At 43.0% G+C, this 20934-nt stretch overlaps 1 protein-coding gene across 3 annotated transcripts in view; it reads left to right on the forward strand.

Moving 5' to 3' along the window:
* Positions 1–3278: 3278 nt before the first annotated feature.
* miga2 (mitoguardin 2) overlaps positions 3279–20934 on the forward strand; it is a 532313-nt gene continuing 514657 nt past the window's right edge. For 2 of the 3 annotated variants that reach the window (XM_028809060.2, XM_028809062.2), the window contains exons 1-4: positions 3279–3435; positions 16810–16980; positions 17065–17275; positions 18930–19045. In XM_028809060.2, coding sequence (XP_028664893.1) covers positions 16885–16980; positions 17065–17275; positions 18930–19045 — 423 coding nt within the window. In that variant the 5' untranslated portion in view covers positions 3279–3435; positions 16810–16884. Of the gene's footprint in view, positions 3436–5418; positions 5574–16809; positions 16981–17064; positions 17276–18929; positions 19046–20934 lie in introns of those variants that run through there. The other variant, XM_028809061.2, reaches the window with a different exon arrangement.

Here is a 20934-nt window from a genome sequence, read left to right on the forward strand (position 1 = left end):
AAGCAAGGGCAGAAAATGGATGAATCAATTTCTACTAATGAGAAGAATTGACCAGAATGTCATCTGTCACTTGTTCAGTCTGTCACTAAGACTCCAGAAAGAGCTGCTGCTGTGGAAAACACCCTGCATTGTTCAGGTCCAAACGAAGGCTGGCACCTCTTCACCTGGCGCCTACAGAGCAGTGGCACTTACAGTACGTCTCACATCATGACGACCTTCGAGAGGCTGGTCCTGGACAATAGGAGTCTTCTTGTGGTAGACCACCTGGACCCACTGTGGTTGGCCTGTTGGATAAAGATTGGGAATGGAGGATGCAGTTATCTATCTGCTCCACAAGGCTGGACACAGCTGGCAGTACTGTGAGCGTTACATGATTTGATTTCTCCAGCGCCTTCAGTACCACCCAGCCATCCCCTTGTACTCCGAGATATGCAAGTGCATGAGCCTGTGGTGTCCTGGATGGCAAACTATCAGAGTCGGGTAGACCACCAGTGTGTGAGACTCAAGGACTGGATGAGGAACACTGCTTTTCTCTTCACTCTGTGGATCTATAACAGCAGGTCAGGTCACTTGCACAAATTCTCCGATGATTCTGCACTTGCAGGGTGTATTGATAAAGAGGATAAGATGAAGAAGAGGAGTCAGGGGGAGAGGTTTGCTTCTTGGTTCAAAGAGAACTGTCTGCATCTGAACATCCACAAAACCAAGCAACTGCTTATTGACTTTCACCACACCAAAGAGCCTCTATGTGCGGACACTATTCAAGGAGTGAAGTGGTCCATTCATACAAGTCCTTGGAGGTCCATATTAATGACGGGTTAGACTGGTCTCATAACACAGAAGAACAATATACTGTAAGAAAGGGCAGAGCAGGCTCTTTGAGGTCCTTTATTGTGGGAAGTGACATCCTTCACACTTTCTAGAACTCTGTGACAGCTAGTGGGGTGTGCTGGATTGGTGACATCACTTCAAGAGAGGATGACTTAATTAAAAGGGCAGGCTTAGTTATGGGACACACTCTGGACCCCCTGGAGCTTGTAGTGGAGGAGAGAATTAAAACAGAACTGAGTGTCATTATGAACAACGCTGCACATCCTCTCTCTGACACACCAACACTGAGGACTCTCAGACAACAAATCAATCAGCAGAAGTGTGTCAAGAAATGCAAGTGAGGGTCCTTTACACGAACAGCAACACACCTGTATAGCCTCACTTGGACTGGGACTGCCAAGTCAGACATTGTTCTTTCTTTTACATTTAATTCCTTTTTGTCATTCTGGTGTGTGTTCAGGTCATGGTGTACTTGTGCATTTCTTTATCTAGCTATCTTCTGTGTAAAGCCAAATATCCCCCTGTGGGTAGACAACATCCTATACATCAGTCCGTCCCAAAGAAATACAGGTTAGACTGACAGATAGCTTCCATTGGTTAGGTTGACTGGTGACCCTGAAATAGCCTGAAGAGTGTGCCTGTGATGGGCTGGCACCCCATGCATGTTTTTGTTCCTACTTTACACAAAATGCTGCTGGAAAAGATTGCTGTCACACTTGCTTACTCTGTTAAGTCTCTTGTAATGCTACACTTTGTGAGGGTCACTCTGTAAAATACATTTTGCTGGACTTCACAGGTGACAGTAAGAACAAGAGTAACGAGAGTAAGAACAATTCATTGGTCATATTTGTTTCCAAGTTCAGGGCAGGGAGACCCCTATGACTGGTGGTTTTATTCCAACCCGGTCTTAGAGCATGTGCTGATTGCACATTGCTGCACCCACCACACACTGAAGCACCTGGATTGGGACCCGAATGCAGCAGGTGACACCTCAGCACCATGATGGAATAGTGTGTGGCTTTTTACGGTGGCTGTAATGCCAATCCTGCCACCAACCCCCAAGTTTTCCAGGTAACTTGGAGGGCCTGCTTGCAGGGTCTTGCTCAAGGACCCTATGGCATGGGGTCATATTTCGCTACCCTCTGAGCCACCATTCCACAACCCACACTCTCAAGTTTAAGTCATTTTAATATTCAGTGTCATATGGCCTGATGTAGACCCCGTGACCCTGTAGTTAGGATATAGCGGGTTGGATAATGGATGGATGGATGGATATGGCCTGATGTTTATTCTGCTCATTTTTAAATTGTCTTCATTAGGATCCAATTAAAACAACAAATTCGACAGAAAAATGTTAATTCATTAAAAATGGAATTGTTTAAAATTTTAATATCTCAAAATGTCTTGACTGCACAAAACTTCGACTTCTAAAAGCAGAATAAGAGAACAAAACGAAGAGTTAATTAAACAATGAGCTCAATTAGCATTCAAATAACTCACTGATTGTGACTCTTGTGCTAGAGACCGTCTCACAAAACACTGCCGGCACGGGGATTCGCCAGGACTGATCCTGGAGACGGAGACCACCGCGTTAGCTCCTGCTCCTGTGCCGTACTTGTATGGCAAGCCAAATTATCATTCAGAGATATCTTTAAAACATTTAAAGATATCTCTAAATCTTTTAAAGATATCTCTAAATATTTCAAGATATCTTTAAATCATTTGAGATATCTCTTAATCATTTGAAGATATCTGTAAATGATTTAAAGATATCTGTAAATGATTTATAGATATCTGTAAATGATTTATAGATATCTTGAAATGATTTGCAGATATCTTGAAATGTATCTCGAAATAAGATATCTTTAATGCACTTCAAGATATCTTTAAATGATTTGCAGATATTTGTAAATCATTTAAAGATATCTTTAACAGCTTTTCATAAAGATATCTTTAAAGGATTTACAGATATCTTAACTGCATTTAAAGATATCTTTAAAAGATTTAGAGATATCTTTAAATGTTTTCAAGATATCTTTAAATGTTTTCAAGATATCTCTGAATGATAATTTGGCTTGCCATATACTTGCAGATTTTTTTTACACCGACACTCTTTTAACTTTGCCTTTAATCCGAGACAGGAAATTTCGCAGCAAGTTCTCCGACCGAGGAAGTAGGTGTGCATACAGCCGTGCCTACCAATGGAGCCCATCCGCGGAGCGCCGAAGGTCCGTAACTCGACCCTCACCGTCCCGCCTCCTCGCTTCGTTTCTTCGTATCCCAGAAGCGACGCACTCGATTGTTTACGCGCCTCGACTTTAGCCCCGCCTTCATGTCACTCGACTCGCTATTTCATTGGTTACCTTTCCACGCACGACTTAATGAAGCGTGTCCCGATTGGTTATCTGCTCTCTTCCGCCTTAACTTTAGGCGGTCTGTTCGCCGGTGATTGCCCGCCCTTTTTCCCCCAAGCAGGTTTGCGTGCGCGCTCCAGAGGAGAAAATGCCCTTCTTAACGAAAGAGAGCAGTGATGGCAGAGAAAGGTGAACGGGCGATCTGGAAAGCAATTACTCGGAAAGGCTATGTCCTTTAGTTCACAGACCGGTAAGTATCAGCTATTCGATTTGTTTTACATGAATGTTATGGAGATGTGATAGAAAAACAGTGTTTTCACGAAGGGGGCGGGGTCTGGACGAATGCTAGCCTTATTTCGCGGAGCACGGGCTCGCGTGGGATTGCAGTTCTTTTCACCCACGCGTGAACATCTTCAGATATGCAGCTGTCGCATTGACATGTTAGCACTGTGTTCAGTACAGGTGGAAACGTCAGCCAGTGAGCTTCACTTCTCGGTGCTTTACCTGGCCGTTCGAATAGCCCTGCGGTGCGAAACTCTTTGGGAGTAAATAAGAAACGTAAAACTGTCATCGATCATCTCGTCTTACGTGCAGAGCTTTCCAACTGAGCACCATTTCAAAACGTTCTTGACTCAACGCAAGTTGTTGCATGGGGTGAAACAGACCAAACAGTAACATCCGAGAGCTTCAGAATACGTGGGCTTTAACGGGTGGCAGAAGCGACTCATTTGTATGGGCCGTGTATCTTATTAAAGATGCTTAAAAATCCTCATACAGCAGAAATGTATAGAAATCCTAAGCAGTGCCCAGCACATAGGGATGAGCCGCAATGGTAAGACAGGGGAGAGAGAGAAGATCAAATCTGGACAGAATAGACTGGAGAGGCGTTTGGCCCAGCCAGGCAGGTTTACCTTTCACCTCCTGTGTTTTGCTTGAAAGTTGAACGGCTTTACTTGAGGCACTCTTAATCCTCAGCCTTGACAGCTTTCTGGTGGATTAGACCATAAAGGCATGTGAAATATTGGCAGAATGACGCCAGTTCTAGAGATTTTCATACTTGAGGTCCATCCATCCATCCATCCATCCATTTTCCAACCCGCTGAATCCGAACACAGGGTCACGGGGGTCTGCTGGAGCCAATCCCAGCCAACACAGGGCACAAGGCAGGAAACAATCCTGGGCAGGGTGCCAACCCACCACAATACTTGAGGTCCGGACGCTTTTAATAATAATAATTCATTACATTTTATCACCAACAGCCCTAGGAAAGTAGGGTGTCTTTTTCAAAGTACATAAAAGAGTTGCTGGATAACACACACAGCTGGGGGTGGCTGATATAAGCAAAATTATATTTCATGATATTTACAAAATTTTGGATAGTAATGATACACATCACATTATAGGCCCATTTTCATCTGGTCATCCAGGTCTGGGTTGTCTGGGCCGAGTACAGATGCCAGACGTCCCTTTTTTCCCCAACACCACCTCCAAGTCTTCCACAGGGGGATACCAAGGTATTCACAGGCCAGCTAAAAGGTATAATCTCACCAGCGTGCCCTTGGTCTGCTCCTGGGACCTCCTCCTGGTTGGAGATGCCCGAAACGCCTCAGTTGGCTTCCATCTATGTGAAGGAGCACCGTCACTACTACATAAAGAATTTCAAACTTTCTAAAATGAAATCCTTCTGATTTCATTTATATCTAAATGATTGGTTGGTTGGTCAGGTTGGGAGCATGCAGCAGTACAGCAAGTTGCCGCACCCAGCACTTGACAAACCTCCTCAGGACCCCAAATTAGGACCCAAGTGCAGCCGTGTGACGGGTGACACCTCAGCACCACACTAGTTTGAATGGAGTGGAAAAGTGTGAGGTTTTTTACTTAGTGGCTGAAGTGTCAATCCTGCCACCAACCCTTGAGTTCCCCTTGCCAGTTGGAGGACCTGCTTGCAGGGCTGATTGCAAGTTAATGGCCTACCCAGGATGGAGCAATTTGGGTGTGTTTTGTTTTTAAGCTTGAGTTCCAATAAGATTTATTTTTATGATGTATGAAGTCATGCAGGCTGCAATTAAACAATCAGAGAGAGAATAAATTTATCAAATAATGAATAATGGTTTAGACCGAAACCTCCCTGGCAGCTTGCAATGTTTTCATACTTGGAATACAAAGAACGCAGCCAGCGTCAAAGTGTGCCAAGTGACTGAGAGCGGGTAAAGCGGTCAGTGTGCAAAGTACACAGCAGGCACCAATCTGATGTGGGGAAGGGAGAACACAGAAGGTGGCACATTGTGGCTACAACACGCTGTGTGTGCAGAGGAGAGCGCACTTCGTCTTGACGCTGGATGTGTGTGACGACATCGCAAGGCATCGAGGTCAACAACGTATGCAAAAGTAAGAATGAACTGTCAGTTTTCTTTGTGTTTGCATCGGCCGTAAAGCCGTTTGTGTGTGTGTGTGAGATTTAATACATGCACGTCAGGGTAGCGTAGCTCTACTCACATTATATTAAGGCACCTCATTCATGGCCAAGTCCAATATTGCATCAGTCCTTCCATGTTCACAACGAAAGTCCACTGTTCATCCTCACGTTTTCAGACATCGTGTGGCGAGTGAGCCGCCTCCGTGTTTTGTAGACGCAGCTCATATGTTGGTGGTGTACTTTGTTTCGGCTGAGTTGTGTTCCACTTTAAGTAACTGAAACAACCAGGAGCAGCGATAGTTTTCAGAGTCTTCTTCATTACATATTCTTAATTCTAAGTGATATTTTTTTGTGGGATTATTGTGCAGTTGTCTGGAGAAGAGGGAGACAGCAATTCACATTTGGGTAGCAACATAGAATATGTGTGTGTGTGTGTGTGTGTGCATGTGATTCAGTTGTATTCACATTTATATATGTTTTCTTCATGGCTAAGTACCACTTCCCATCGGTCTTTCCATTCTCACAAAGAAAGCGCACAGTTCATTCTCCACAGTTGTACCGCATTGCACATGCTGCGTTGTGTCAGAAGATAACGGACCACCCACTCCCTACCATGCCACTACAACACGTGTGTCACTCATCCGGCAGTTTCCATCTTTATGTGCCAAACTGCGGTAAGAATTATATGTGAACAATTCTCCTGGTTGGCACATTTCTGCCAGTGCACCACTGCACACAGCCAATTTGTCAGCCATTATCTTTGTCTGCCCTGGGCTGCTTGGCTGGTTTTCCACAAAACTCCTTCCTCTACTTACTGTGGAGTCCGTTGCTGTGGCTCACCCTTAAACCTTTTGGTCCTAATTCTGTATTAGTAATTTCTAAAATGTATACATGGACTCTGCAGCAGCACTTATTCAAAAATAAACTGAATTGAACCCATCCTGTCTACGCAGTCCTCTTCCTTAATGAGCTTGTTGTGTGTGTCATTGGTTTGTCTACGCGCTGATCTCATCACCAAAGAGGGATGAATTTAAACCTTCTCTCGGATCAGATCACAATATGGTGTTTAGTTCTGCAAGTCCTCTGAATTTCAAATGTTCTGTGAGTTTTTAGGTTTTCTTAACTCATTCAGGGCTGATGTTGACTTCTGTCAAAAGGAGAAGTTGACGATGGTAATCAACTGTAAACTGTGACAAAAACAACCGTTATCTTTTAGTTGGACCCCCGTTGCTAGAAGGAAAGTTAGCTTCATTGGTTTGACCGAGATTTCCTGGGATTGTGTGAGTAATAAGGAGCAAACAATAGCAAAAATGGCACTGATATAATGGGGAGAGATCAAAGCAAATGCGTAAAGCAAAATACTGCGTGGACGAAGTTTTGCCTATTATCTCTGAACTGGACTATAACTTTCTGGACTCCGATACAAGTGATTTGATACAAGTGATTGAAAACGAATGTTAGGTTTCAGCTTCAGGTGACTGGTCCCCAGCTAATCATGGTGCTGAACAGGTTCATGTAGTCGACACGCCTATGACAATGTTCACCAGGAAGACTGCCACTTAACAATGGTAAGAGGTAGAAACCAGGTTGCAATGCACTGTGACCATGACCCCTGTTGCTGCTGCTGCCTTGGCCACGCAAAGACAGCCTGGCAGCAAGCCCGCCACACATTCTTGGCAAACTGGCAGCCGCAGCATGCAGCAACAGACGTTTAATGTTGATTTCTGTGTGAAACCATTGCTTTTCAGAAATTATGTTTTTTTGGGAAAAATATTCAGCCCTCAAAGAGTTAATTGATTCGCGGCTTTGCGGCCCTCTGTTATGAGTTCATAGACCACTTGAGTCTTCCCTGGAATTGTAGTAGTAAGTTCATTTTTTTTAACAAGCTTTTCTGGGGCTGCTCTGTCAGCTGTGGCTTTTAACGTCACACTAAACTTGTCCACTTGGCCGTTATCTTTGCTGACTGTTTCAGAATAAGCAGACAATTCTGACTGGCCGTTAATACAAGAGAGACCAGAAACTACGGAGGTAGCAGCTGCTTCATCCACATAACATCTGCTTCTTCATTTCTGTTTTTATAATCTAACAAAACTACAACAACATTACCTTTGACTGCTCAGACACACTGGACGCAGTCACTAATCGATACCTCTTCATATTTGGTAGCAATTAAAAAAAAAAAAAAACAATCTCCCGATGGATGGCAGATTGGGTTTGTGGCACCTGAACATGCCAACTGAGGGCTGTGAGCAGGAGCAGACAAATAACGTGCAAGACTAACCTCCATTTCTCTTTTTTTTTGCTTCTTTACATGCAAAGCAAAAAGGTAATTTAGGGAACATGAATATTTATTCATTATGATTTATTACGTTAGGCTTTAGGTGCCAAGTCAGCAGCCACATAAAGTGCACACTTCCTATCCATCCATCCATTATCCAACCTGCTCTATCCTAACTACAGGGTCATGGGGGGGTCTGCTGGAGCCAATCCCAGCCAACACAGGGTGCAAGGCAGGAAACAAACTTTGAGCAGGGTGCCAGCCCACTGCGGGGCACACACACACACACACTAGGGACAATTTAGGATCGCCAATGCACCTAACCTGCATGTCTTTGGACTGTTGGATTGAAACCCATGCAGACACAGGGAGAATATGCAAACTCCACACAGGGAGGACCTGGGAAGCGAACTCAGATGAGTACCCTTATTGCGAGGCAGCAGCGCTACCCACTGCGCCACCATGCCGCCCTGCACACTTTACGTTAAGCACAATACAATCCAATACAGTTTATTTTTGTATAGCTCACACCAGGAGTGCCGCAGTGGGCTTTAACAGGCCCAGAGAGTTAGAGTTAGCAGTTCAAAGAGAGACCCCCTTTCCAGGTGAGTTGGGCGTGCAGCGGGTGTCAATAAAGGGAGTCAATACAACACAATACACAGAGCAGAACACAAATCATTCTCAATACAATACAATAGTGCAATAGAAACATTATAAGTACAGAGCAGAATCCAACAGTAGATGGCATCCCATAATAGGAGGCCTGGAGACCTCAGCCATCAAGCTGCCTCTCCCTATTGGCCATTCCACAGCTGAGTCAGCTCTGGGCCAGCCAATCAGATGATAGGACCCTTCTACCCGATGATTCCTGCAAGAGCTTAAGCTGTTTAGACCTGTTGGGTGAGAGAATACTTTATTTCTCTTTAATTCATGATTGAGACCTTTTGCAGTCCAGCTCACAAAGGTCACTGTTTGGTCATAGAGACATTTCTTCTGAACCTCTGTTGACATTTTATAGTCTTAAATTAAGGTAATAGATTATTACATAAGATAGCTTTAACCCTAATTTCCAGTTTTGTGAGGGGTAAAAAGGTTAGATTAGAAACAGCTTGCTCTCTTTCTCTCCCCAACAGAAAAACCTCATGTTTTTTAGTTGATAGTTGGGTTGTCTGTCCACTCGGTTTGGTGTAATAATATGCACCCAATTGCTTTTCCTTGCAGAGGCCTTTCTTTTCCTCTTCAGATAGAGCCACCTGTTTTCATGGCTTTCTCTCAGCATTGCTTGTCGAACTGAACCTCTTACAGTCAAAAGTGTTTTGCTGGGAAAATGTCATGTTGGTCGCTACTGCATTGGCCTAGTTTAGTGACTCCAGCCTTGTTGTGTTGGAGCTTTGACTTCTTGATGTGCACATCTTATGACACTAGAGGGCGCTGTCGCTCCTCAAACCCCACAGACAAGACGTCCAGACACCAGGTAAAAGTCCCAGAAATAATTTTTATTTCTTCTATAATGTGCACAAAGCACCTCCACCTCCACAATTCAATAATCAATGATCGCAATAAATCCTCCGCTCCACCCAGCAGCTCCGTCACACTTCCTCCCAACTCCGGCTCAGCTTTCTGGGCTTCCCAAAGTCCTTTTAAATAGTCCGTGACCTTGTAGTGCTCCTGTCCTTCAGTCCATGTGATTTCACTAGCACTTCCGGGTCGGTTGAAGATTCATATTTTTCTTCAGCCCGGAAGTGCTTCTGTCCTTCCATCCCCATGACTTGGTAGTACTTCTGGGTTATAATAGAAACAACAATCTTTGTGTCTCCCTGCAGCGTCCCCTGGCGGCACCCATGGTATCCAGTAGGGCTGTGAAGCCCAACTCCATTTTCCATGATGCCCTGCGGGAATCCGGGGCACCTCCATGTTGCAGGGAGGACTCCATCTAGCGGCCTGGATGTATTGGACAGGATAAGCAGCCGGCCATCACTCACAATCTGTTTATCGTTATTTTCACTCATCCATTGCCCACCACACAAAGTCATCGGTTGTTAGCGTTCCAGCTATGAACCTCAGTCATTTGACGTGAGTGGGTCTAAGAAATTCGCTGCCATGCTTCTGTTGTTGGTGTATAATGTTGGACAGCAGAGTAGGCCAGTAAGACCCGTTTTCTTATTTTTAGACTGTTATCAGGTGTTTGTATTATCATTTTTGATTTTTTGGACCTTTGCTCAACATGTTTTTCCTATTCTTATGTTTTTCTTTCTAACTCTGTCTGCAGGACAGACACACAGATACACAGATGCGTGTCCTTTTATTAAGGTGGATTATGTTCATTTCTTTAATAAACCTTTCTTCTTAATACTACACATAGTGTTATTGGCACAGATGCTTCCTTATTCCATAGTCCAGCCTCCCCTTTGTTTTTTTGAATATGACAGATATATAAAATCAGAAAGTCCTTTGCCCTAACATCAGGTTGTTATGTCCCCTTAGCAGGAAAAGTAAATACAAAGAGCAGGTTCATATTTGAAGTCCAGTCTGTGTGACTGACAGAAAACAAACACACGTTTGAGGTCATAGCACTGAGCCGACTTCACAGTCTTGAAGGAAAGGAATTTGCTGATCTGTCTGCAGCGTGACTGCGTGGCTTGGTTTCAGCAGGTGTATAGGGAACAACGCTGGCTGATTAAGCTTGACGCATTTTCTGGCATGAGCTTTCGTGTTCTGTTATAGCAAAAGAACTTTTTTTTTTGTTTCCTTTTTCTGAGCCTCGTAATTCGGGCATTGCCCCCTGTCATGCTTACACTCAGCTGGGATTTAATTCACTCCTAGAGATATCAGCTAAGCTTTACCAAATGTGTGTTTGACCGGCATGCAAACCATACCACCAGATTTCATACAGATCACCCACTTGGAAGACATTAGCTTATGTTTCATTCCAGAATTTAGTTGGTCCCCTACCCTGGGCAGCAGCAGGTCCCCCTGTTTGTGTTTGTTCAGTCTGCTAATCCACACAAGGCTGCCTCTGCCATTTAGAGGAACTTGGCGGTCAAAGGAGGCAGCAAAGTTTGAGGGCTTTGCTGGGTTTTTTAAAACAATGCAGACTCTGACTTGTGAACACTCGGTCTGATTCTCATTAATCTGACTGTATTGTTTTATATTAGGAGCTTAACATTTGAAAACCCACACAAAATAATTATGAGTGATCCTCCAAATCCCAGGATGCACTGTACTTGGCTTCTCAGACGATCTCTGGACAAATTTGGCTAAAAGGTAATAATAATAATACATTTTATTTATATAGCGCCTTTCCCATGCTCAAGGCACTTCACAGAGTCTTAGAGAAAACAGCAGGGTATATGTAACATCGGATACAAATGTTTTCCTAAATAGAACAATGAAACAGATAACAAAGCATTAAATAGAATAAAGAACAATAAACCAGAGTAAAATACTAAATTCAATACTAAAAGAAAAACCTAACAAATAATGTAATTTGTGATTTAGCAGACACACAAATGATCCTGAGCACCTGGACAGAGAGGTAAACTGAAAGAAAAGGGCAGAATGTTAAGTGAAGTTAGTCGCCTTCCTAAATAGATGAGTTGTAAGTTGTATTTTAAAAGAATTCATGGAGTCAGCTGATCTCATTAATTTCGGGATGTCATTCCAGAGTCTGGGTGCTATGGAGCTGAAGGCCCTGCTGTCACCCATGGAGTGTAGATTAGTGTGAGGCACAACGAGATTACCAGAATCCGAGGACCTTAGTAGGCGAACAGGAGCAGAGTGAGTTAGAAGGTCACTGATGTAGTCCGGTGTGAGGCCATTTATTAGTAGAATTTGATATTCAATCCTGTAAGACACAGGGAGCCAGTGAAGGCGAAGCAGGATGGGTGTGATGTGCTCGCTGGTGCTGGTCCGTGTAAAGACACTTGCAGCAGAGTTTTGAATAAGCTGGAGCTGTGATATAAGATTAGAAGGGGCACCTGCCAGCAGTGAGTTACAATAATCGATGCCTGATGTGATAAAAGCAGGGACAAGTTTCTCAGCGTTAGAAAAGGAGAGGAAGGAGCGAACACGGGATATGTGACGGAGGTGAAAGTAAGAAAGTTTCTTAATGTGGTTTATGTGGGCGGAATAAGAAAGGGAGGAATCACAAATGACACTGAGATTCCTTGCATCAGAAGAAGGTCTGATGAGATCACCATCAAGAGTGACTGAAAAGGAGCTCATTTTCATAAGTAGCACTTTAGTGCCAATTTGCAGAAGTTCAGTTTTGTTGCAATTTAATTTTAAAGAGTTCTGCTCCATCCAGGTTTTAATATCACTGAGGCAAGTTGTGAGCTGAGAAAACTCTGATGAAGTTGCACCTTTGACATTGAAATAGAGTTGAGTGTCATCTGCATAAAAATGAAAGCTGGTATAAATAAGCAATAAACAGTGCTCTGCGTTTCAGTGGCTTCTAGATACTGTGCCACAAAAACTTTACAGCCGCTAATCTGACAAAGGAGTCCAAACTACTGTGTGTGACACTTGACATGTGACAACTTAAATTGGTGGCAATAGTGGCCAGCTTAACACTAGAATTACCAAAGCCTAAGAAAAAACTCGTAGATCCGGCCCACCTTAAATCCCTTCACACCTCTCTGTCATCGTCTTTTGTCTTGTAAATGTGCCGATCAAGACAAGCAGCAAGCAGCCTACTATTCCACCCCCCCACCGCCGCAGAACGGCCACAAAGTTCTCCCAGTTCCAGCCTTGATTATCTGGGAGTGAAGTGCTGGAGTTTTAGAGTGGAAATAATAGATCGTTATTTGACACACATGCATTTCATGTGTGTTCTGTTTCTACAATAATCTGTGTAAACACGTCGTTAAAACAGAAACGTTTTTCATATTTTAGTAATAAATGACAAAATGTAGACATAAACTATATAATGTGTAAAGCCTGAAGTGCAAAGATCAAATAAACACTTTCACAAAAGGTTCAAGGATGATGCAACAGCTTGTGTGGCACAGCGGTAAGAATTACTGACTTGTAATCGAGAGTCCCCGGTACGATCCCGACTGCCTCCTGTATTTACTGTTTTGAGTAGTGAGCTGCTCTTATTGTTATTATACAATAAACACATCCTGTACATTTGATTTGCATCTGTAACAGCCACTGTAAATGTTTTTTTTTCTTCACTTTTATTCTCTCAGCCGCGATCACGATAAATACTGCCCCCCACAGGGATGTGACGCTATTACTTTTTATTTGAAACTGGGAATAACTGTAGATGTGAGTGGTGTTTTGAGACAATCGAACTGGAAATTCTCTGATCTGGAGGGATAAAAGCTGACACACAAACGCTGGTGAATCTGCCTTCCTTCTTCGTATCTCACCGTCACTTGATTCTTTTTATTCAGTTTTATTGAGTGTTCCTGCTTATACTGAATTAGTATGCGCCTTATGGTCCATGATGTCAGAGCCGCACTGACAAAAGAACAGAGACGTAGGAGTATATGATATTTGGAATTATTAATGTTGTTACAGTTCTGCCTTTGTCCAGAAACGGCTCCATGACCTTTATGACCACAGTCTCGGAAAGTCTTTCTCCCATGGGACGACTGGGATCTTTTCCTGAATAAGGAGTGGCACTGCACATGTAATTTGTCAGCGTGCCCATGTCAATCAAACAGAGGAAGCTCTGCAGTCTACTTGTGACTTTACACTGTAGGAAGATAAGTCAATAAATCAAGGTAAATAACATTCAGTGAGGCTTTTATATAAGTAACATATACATGATCTTCATATAAAGACCATCACAAACAGGACTTTGCACGATACGTTGGCGAGCTCTGTAAGCCGTGCTGTTTTGTTGAAGGACAGGTGTGTGGCATATTCACTGGCAATATGACACCCAACTTCTCGCTGCATCCAAACGGTGCCATCTTTTGCCTTTATGCCTGGTGCAGCTGCGTTGTTTTTTATATGTGAGCGGACATTTCTTGTGGGGAGGGCTTCTGTTCTCTTTCTCTGATGTAGAACCCTCATCCTCATGTGTTATAGCAGATGTGAAAACAGCAGTGTCAGATTGGGGGGAGCGTGAATGTGGCTGGGAGAATAAAACTGAATAAAAAAAAACAAACTTTTTACAAGTACCATAAATGTACAGCGGTTGTTACAGACTCAGATGTATCAAATGGATGTTTGTATTCTATAATAGTAAGAATAAGAGCAGCTCACCACTCAAAATGGACGCCCTTGGAATCAAACCCCGAACCTCTTGATTACGAGTCAGCAGGTCTTACCACTGCACCACCCAAGCGGATGTGTTGGCGTCACACCCAAAAACGATTTCTTTTTCTATGGTTATATTCTTGAATAAAAGTGCACTTGTTTTGTTATACTGTACACTTCATGTCTACATTTTGTCAATTATTACTAAAATATGAAAACGTTTCTTTTTTAGTTATGTATTCGACAATTCTTGCCATCCTACATTCACCCAGATCGTTGTAGGCACGGAACACGCATGAAATGTACATATTCCAAATGACGATATATTATTTACCCTCTACAATTCCAGGCACCTCACACCGAGATAAACACAGTTGAACTCTGAGAATCTTCTCTGCAACTTGAGCTGTTTCAGTGGGCAGGGGGTGATGGGACAGCAGGCTGCTTGTGCTGATCGACACATTTACAACACAAAAGACGCTAATGAGGAGAGGTGTGAAGGGGTTTCATAGGCTTCAGGGATTCTAGTGTTAAGTGTAAATTTCACAAAAACATTGTAGTACCAGGGTGTTAGAATGTGTTGCCATTGTTGATGTAATGAGAAGTCAAGTAAAATGACCCTTTTACTGGCTAACTAAAAGTTACAATATGCAGGCTTTCGAGGCAACTCAGGCCCCTTCTACAGACAAGATGTAATCAATAAAATGTGTCATTTTGCTTGACTTCTCACAACAAAAACATTGGGAAGTTTTTCTTGACACAGAGAAACACAGACACATGGATTAAGTGACCAAGTAGTTCAGTAAATAGTAGGACTTTAGGGTCCTTCAGAACTTGACTTGGTGGCATTTTGGGGTATTGAAATGGATGTGACTGGTGAGCTTTGTTGGACTGAATGGCCTGTTCTTGTCCTGATTGTTCAGAAAGCTAATCTGTTCCAGTCACTTAAGGTCCCTTTCTAAAATAATTGTCCTTACGTCAGCTGCATGCATGCATGTTAAACATACTTACACTCACAAATCCCAATATCAGATAACTGTTTTTAAATTTGTCTTACATCGGGGTACATTAAACATGAGCCTGTCCTCCTGTGTGCGAGGTCCAGAACACCCTGCTCCTTACTCCTCGTTACTGCATTGTCCTTCCAGGTGAGCCCTCACACACACAGAACCCACCGCTACATCTTAAGACAGGTTGAAGCCTGCCAGGGTCCAGTCAGTAACTGATTGGACTGAGTCCCTGGCATCTCAGAGTATGCAGCTGGCTGTCACGGCAGTGTCCCACGACTGTCCCTGACTCACAAAGATTATGTAATTGAAGTCGTTGACTGAAAATCACTGGAAAAGTTGGGTCATGTGCCATGGCCTGAAGTCAGAGTCCAAAGTCATTGCACTAGAATCATTAAATTAGCAGACTCTCACAGAGTGCACCTCACTAATCTCTTTGTTTTGCTCCACAAACTCCGATGAATAGAAAGTGCTCTGCGTAATCCTTGTACCCATGACCACACAACCTGGTGACAACCACTCCACAAAGTGATGGCACCCACGATAAAGAAAAGCACACCATGGAAAACATGGAAAGGAATTCAACATTTTAGCAAGTCTTTCTGGGTATAAACTAATATTAAAGTCTGAATCCTTGGGTAAGCATCTCTAGAAAGGCACAAAAGAGTGAAAGACAAATCTGAGCACTTCTTACAAAGATAAAACGGCACTAGGAAAAAGCACGTCGAGGAGCCACTCATTTCAATGCTACAGGGCATTAGCTGTGAAGAAAGACAGAAGACGCTGCAAGCCACAATTGGCATCTTTAAAATCGGAGAGTGGGGTGGACTCTGGTAGGTTCTGTAAATTGAGAGATGGCTAATTTTCACATGTATGCTAGAAGACATTTCCTTGCACCATGAACTACAATTACCGTATATACTGGCGGATAAGTCAGGACTTGATTTTACCGTATGATTTCTGGTATTTTATAATGTCGGTTGTATAAGTCGAATGTGTAAAATTCACGCTATTGGTCCACGAGATTACGAAATGCTAATGCCCACCTGAGAGAGTCACCATGGAGCACACAGCCTTTTGTGCCTACGTGGCCACACAGTAATACCTGAACTATTCTGAAGCGACGTTTGCACTGATTTGTGTTTTTTGTGTATCTCACACCCTCATACACCTTTATCGTAAGAGCATCCTTCATCTATGATGGAGCGTTCGATCAGAAGAAAATAGGAAGCTGGTTTTAAATTAAAAGTTGTTGAAGTCATGAAAGAAATTGGTAATGGTGCTGCTGCACGAAAATTCGATGCGTCTGAGAAACTGGTGCGAGATTGGAGGAGGCAAGAAGATGTAAAAAAAAAAAAAAAATGTACATGTCGTATTTTTGAACTGGCGTATAAGACGGGGTCTGATTTTATGATCAATGTTTCGGGTTTGAAGACCCGACTTAGACCTGAGTATATACGGTACCTGCAATAAGCTGTTTGTGAAAGCAGCTCCATTTGAACCTTCAAAGTCTGACTCATTAAATGAAGGGTGTTTGAAAAGCTGGGCTTTGTTTGTTTCATCCAATCCTTTGTGTTCTTGAGGAATCCACTCTGCATTTTTCATTTCCCATCCTATTAAAACGGAGCAGTCCATGGTTGTGCCGTAACGATTGGCTGTAAATGATCTTGTATGTGAAGACTCAATGAAAATTCAAATTCCTCTTTACAGTGTTTCGACACTTGAAGCTGTTCTCATGTTAAGGCAGACACTACGGTGTCGGTGACGAGGGTGTCAAGCACAAAAATGTCAATGAGAAGGACAGAGGGTGTCTCAATCATTCAAGCCCTGGCCATGACGATGGCAGAAATCCCTGTGTTTCTTTATTCCACATTTGGGCAGGTAAGACAAAATACTTTATCTGTTTATAAAGGTCGTTTTCTTTTGGAGGAAATGCTCACATCCCTTATTCTGACACCCTTTCAGTCCATTTTTTCTCAACTGAGATTGTCCCCGAGCTTGAAGAAAGTACTGTTTGCAACAGCTCTGGGTAGCGTGGCATTGGCTCTCACCGCACACCAGCTTAAAAGACGGAGAAGGAAGGGCAAACAGCTGACCCAAGGCAAGAATGAACAGAAACAACAGGCCACTTCAGCCTCCGTGCTCGGGATGGGGCGATCCACATCTGTGAAGAAAGGTGAGATTTCCAGCCGTTCTTGTCACTTGAGACTAACTGCAAATTGCCACCCATTCTTGCACTTTATGGGTAACGTCATGAGTGCCAATGTGCCATGTCATGTTAGGAATGCTTGGTGCACTGTGGAGGCAAGTAAAAGGTCTAAGGGGCCCTAAACGGACACACAGAAAGCGTGTGTTGGTTTTGATGGTGGACGACTTCATAGTTGAACTCTTCCTGATTCCCATAGTGGCCAGTTTCAACTGGACTAACAGTGGTGCGCGTCTAGAAAGAGTTACCAAGAATAAGTTATTTGAGTTTTATTAAGTCGGTATAAAAACTTCAGATCTGAACAGTCTTGATACTTACAGAGCGAGGATGTTTAGGTGTATCTGATCTCGCCAGCCTTTTCCATATTGTCAAGCTGAGTATGGTGGTGTTGTGATTATGGTTTTGTTAATTTAAGGGTTATTGTGGCATACATTAGTATGGAGAATTTACATGGTAAAGTTTGGCTTTGAAACATTAAGGTTTATTAATATTACATTATTTTAAATATGCATGTGATGGTGTGGGTCAGCTCCACACTTCCAGTTGATCTCTGGACCCTTCTGAACCCAACACCGTTGACAGTCATGGCTGGGATGAGCCTGAGTATGAGGGCACAATACACAATGCAAGAGTGATCAGGTGCTTTTATTGTAACAATTCAAAAACAAACGAATAGTGCTGTGCTTCCATAAATGTTCTGTTCAATGAATATAAAGTGGAGGCTAAAACCAAGCAGATAAATAATCCATCAAAGCGAAGTTAAAACCGTGGCAGGAAAACTGGCCCTAAGAAAACTCAGTTCCCAGTGCATTACCTTAAAATGGCCATCTCCCCAGCTTACAGCCGAGGAGGCGACTCATAGGCAGATTAGCCCACCTTCAGCGCCTGCTCCTAGGCTTGGACCCACATGTTTCTATGGCCCCCTGCAGGGCACTATGCCAAGCCTCCGACTCCTGCTGCCAGGCTCGCATCTTTGTGCTCCATGGCATCACCCGCAGTACACCGCCGCTCTCAACGCCGCTCCGGCTCCCAGGTCATTCAGCTGAAGTGGTCTCCTCTTATTTCTCTCAATAACACAAGCGTACCCGAGACATAACACATAACCTAAATAAACGCCAGTTGCAGTACCGTTACAGCATCCGACAGTTTTGAACTTTAAAAGCTTGACGCTTGTTCCAGAGGTTCTGGTTTTCCGATGCTGACAGAGAAACATACAAATGTTAATGTGCCTGTTTTGAACCCAGGAAAAAAAACTGGGAATTTCAGCAGTTTAGAAAAATCCCAACTACTAACAAAAGGACTGCCGATAGTCTGAGTTACCGAAGCCTGGTGAAGCTACTTGCGTCCCGAAAAATTGATTGTAAGTGATTTGGTAATAGATGGGTGCCAACTGGGAGGGGGCGGCGGGATTTTTTTGCTTGTTTTTATTCTTGATGTATTTTTCTCTTTGTTATTTAAATTTATAATAATTTGATTGCAAAAATAAAACGTATGGCATTCTATGCTTGTATTTAAAGTTACTTGCATAGCTGCTGCTGCTTCTTCTTCTTCTGTAGCTATTCCCATTTTTATTTCTTTTGCCTAGAGCTTTTTAATGGTCTCTCTTGGTTTTCTTTTGCCACAGCACCACTACAAGGCCGAAGGGTAACGAGCCCCAGCACTCGGAGCAATGACACACTTAGTGGCATCTCCTCCATTGGTCCCAGCAAGAATTCAAGCTCCTCGCACAGCCTAACTTCGGTGAGAAAACTGGAGATCAGATGGCACTCCTTGATCTTGTTTTGAAGTATTGGGGTAGAATTGTGCTGAGCGATTAACTGTCGGCAAGTGTTTATTCGCACACATATTCCCATTTTATCTAACATCTCCGTTTGATTTTGCAGAAGCTCCATGTTGTAGTAGAGATGGTGGGAGCTGGTTATTTATTTATTAGCCTGTCAATTGTGTTGGCCGTGTCCTTACACAGTAACCTTCCAAAACCATTCTGTCTCTTGACTCATTTTCTAATATTATTGAATATCCAGTCCTACTTTAGCCTGAAATGTTCTTCTCTGTGATATTTTTTTAATATTTTAAGTATGGGTGGTGTGGGTGCTTGAATGACCTGCACGTCATGGAGTAAATCTGCCTGGATGACTCTGAACAGTCTGCAGGGCTGGGACATAGTGAACCTCACCAAGCTTAAAGGTGTTATTGCTGCAAACATTTGCTCTACAAAATACTAAAGTGTGGGGATTTAATATGAAAGCAGACAGCATACATTTTATCATGAAAGTGTCCACAAAATGTTCTTTAGCCTCCTCAGGTTTTTTATTATCGGTGGACAAGGTAATCCTGGAAATGCCTAAATAATGTTCCTGAGCTTACTAAACTTGCTCCACATGTACACCTCACAATATTACCTCTGAAATCCTTCACAAGGGCAGGCACTTTGTTCTCACTTCTTTACCCCTAAAATCATTTAACCCTGAACCTCTGAGTACCTTAACAAGGGCAAGGTGCAGGCTGCTGGGTCCAGCCCTGTTTCCCAATTTTCCTTTAACAACAGCTGACTCCAGTGTTTCTCTCCTTTTCTCCCTCCATTGCAGAGTCTAGAATGTTCCTATCAGGAACTGTCTACCTGAAAGGATTTTACACTACCCTAATGGGAATGAATCTCCCCATTATATTAACTTCTTAAGACCTGCGTTAGGATCCTACAGAACCTGCATAAATATCCCCATCCCTTATCCTATAGAACTTCTGGCCCTCTGGTGATTGCTGGTGTCAGTAAAGAATTCGGCAGTTTCAGTCAGACGGCAACAAATTTAACTTCAATCTAAACTTACATTTATTTGTAGAGAAACCAGGCATATCAAACACCGCAGGAAAGAAAATATAACAACCTGAGTGATTCAAACTGAAGTTCCTACAGCAAACCTTGCATCAAATACTTTGTTTGGCCTTTTAGCTGTTGTAGTCTTTAACTTCTTAATTTGGCTAAAGTGTTCTTTTTAACGTGTAAGGCATCTGTGAAAGAAAAATGAACTGCTTGCAAGCTACTGAGAGTTAATAGCTGACAAAGCCGTTTTGCTCCAACGGCAGGTCATTCATCCAGGCGTCTGTCATAAGACAGGGTGCAGTAAGCTGACCCAGGACAATTTCCAGTTTCTTTAGGAACGCCTCGTCTATTTGACACAGGAAAGATGACCTTTCCTTCTTTAGGGTCTATTTGACAAGTACAAAAAAAAAATAAGAACAGTTGGCCCCTTAGCATAATAAAATAAAATGCTTAAGTAAATGATATTCTGCTTTCTGATTAAGTAAGGGGAAGGAGGAGGGGAAGAAGAAGAAATTATAAAAAGCCAATCGAAAAATGGAACTTTGCTCTTCCGCCCTGCAATGCAGAATACAATACAATGCAATTTATTTTTGTAGAGCCCAAAATCACACAAGAAGTGCCGCAATGGGCTTTAACAGGCCCTGCCTTTTGACAGCCCCCCAGCCTCGACTCTCTAAGAAGACAAGAAAAAACTCGCAAAAAACAAAAATGGAAATAACCTCGGGAAAGGCAGTTCAAAAAGAGACCCCTTTCCAGGTAGGTTGGGCGTGCAGTGGGTGTCAAAAAGAAAGGGGGTCAATACAATACA

The sequence above is a fragment of the Erpetoichthys calabaricus genome, chromosome 9 (genome assembly GCF_900747795.2).
Source record: "Erpetoichthys calabaricus chromosome 9, fErpCal1.3, whole genome shotgun sequence".
Classification (NCBI taxonomy): Eukaryota; Metazoa; Chordata; class Cladistia; order Polypteriformes; family Polypteridae; genus Erpetoichthys; species Erpetoichthys calabaricus.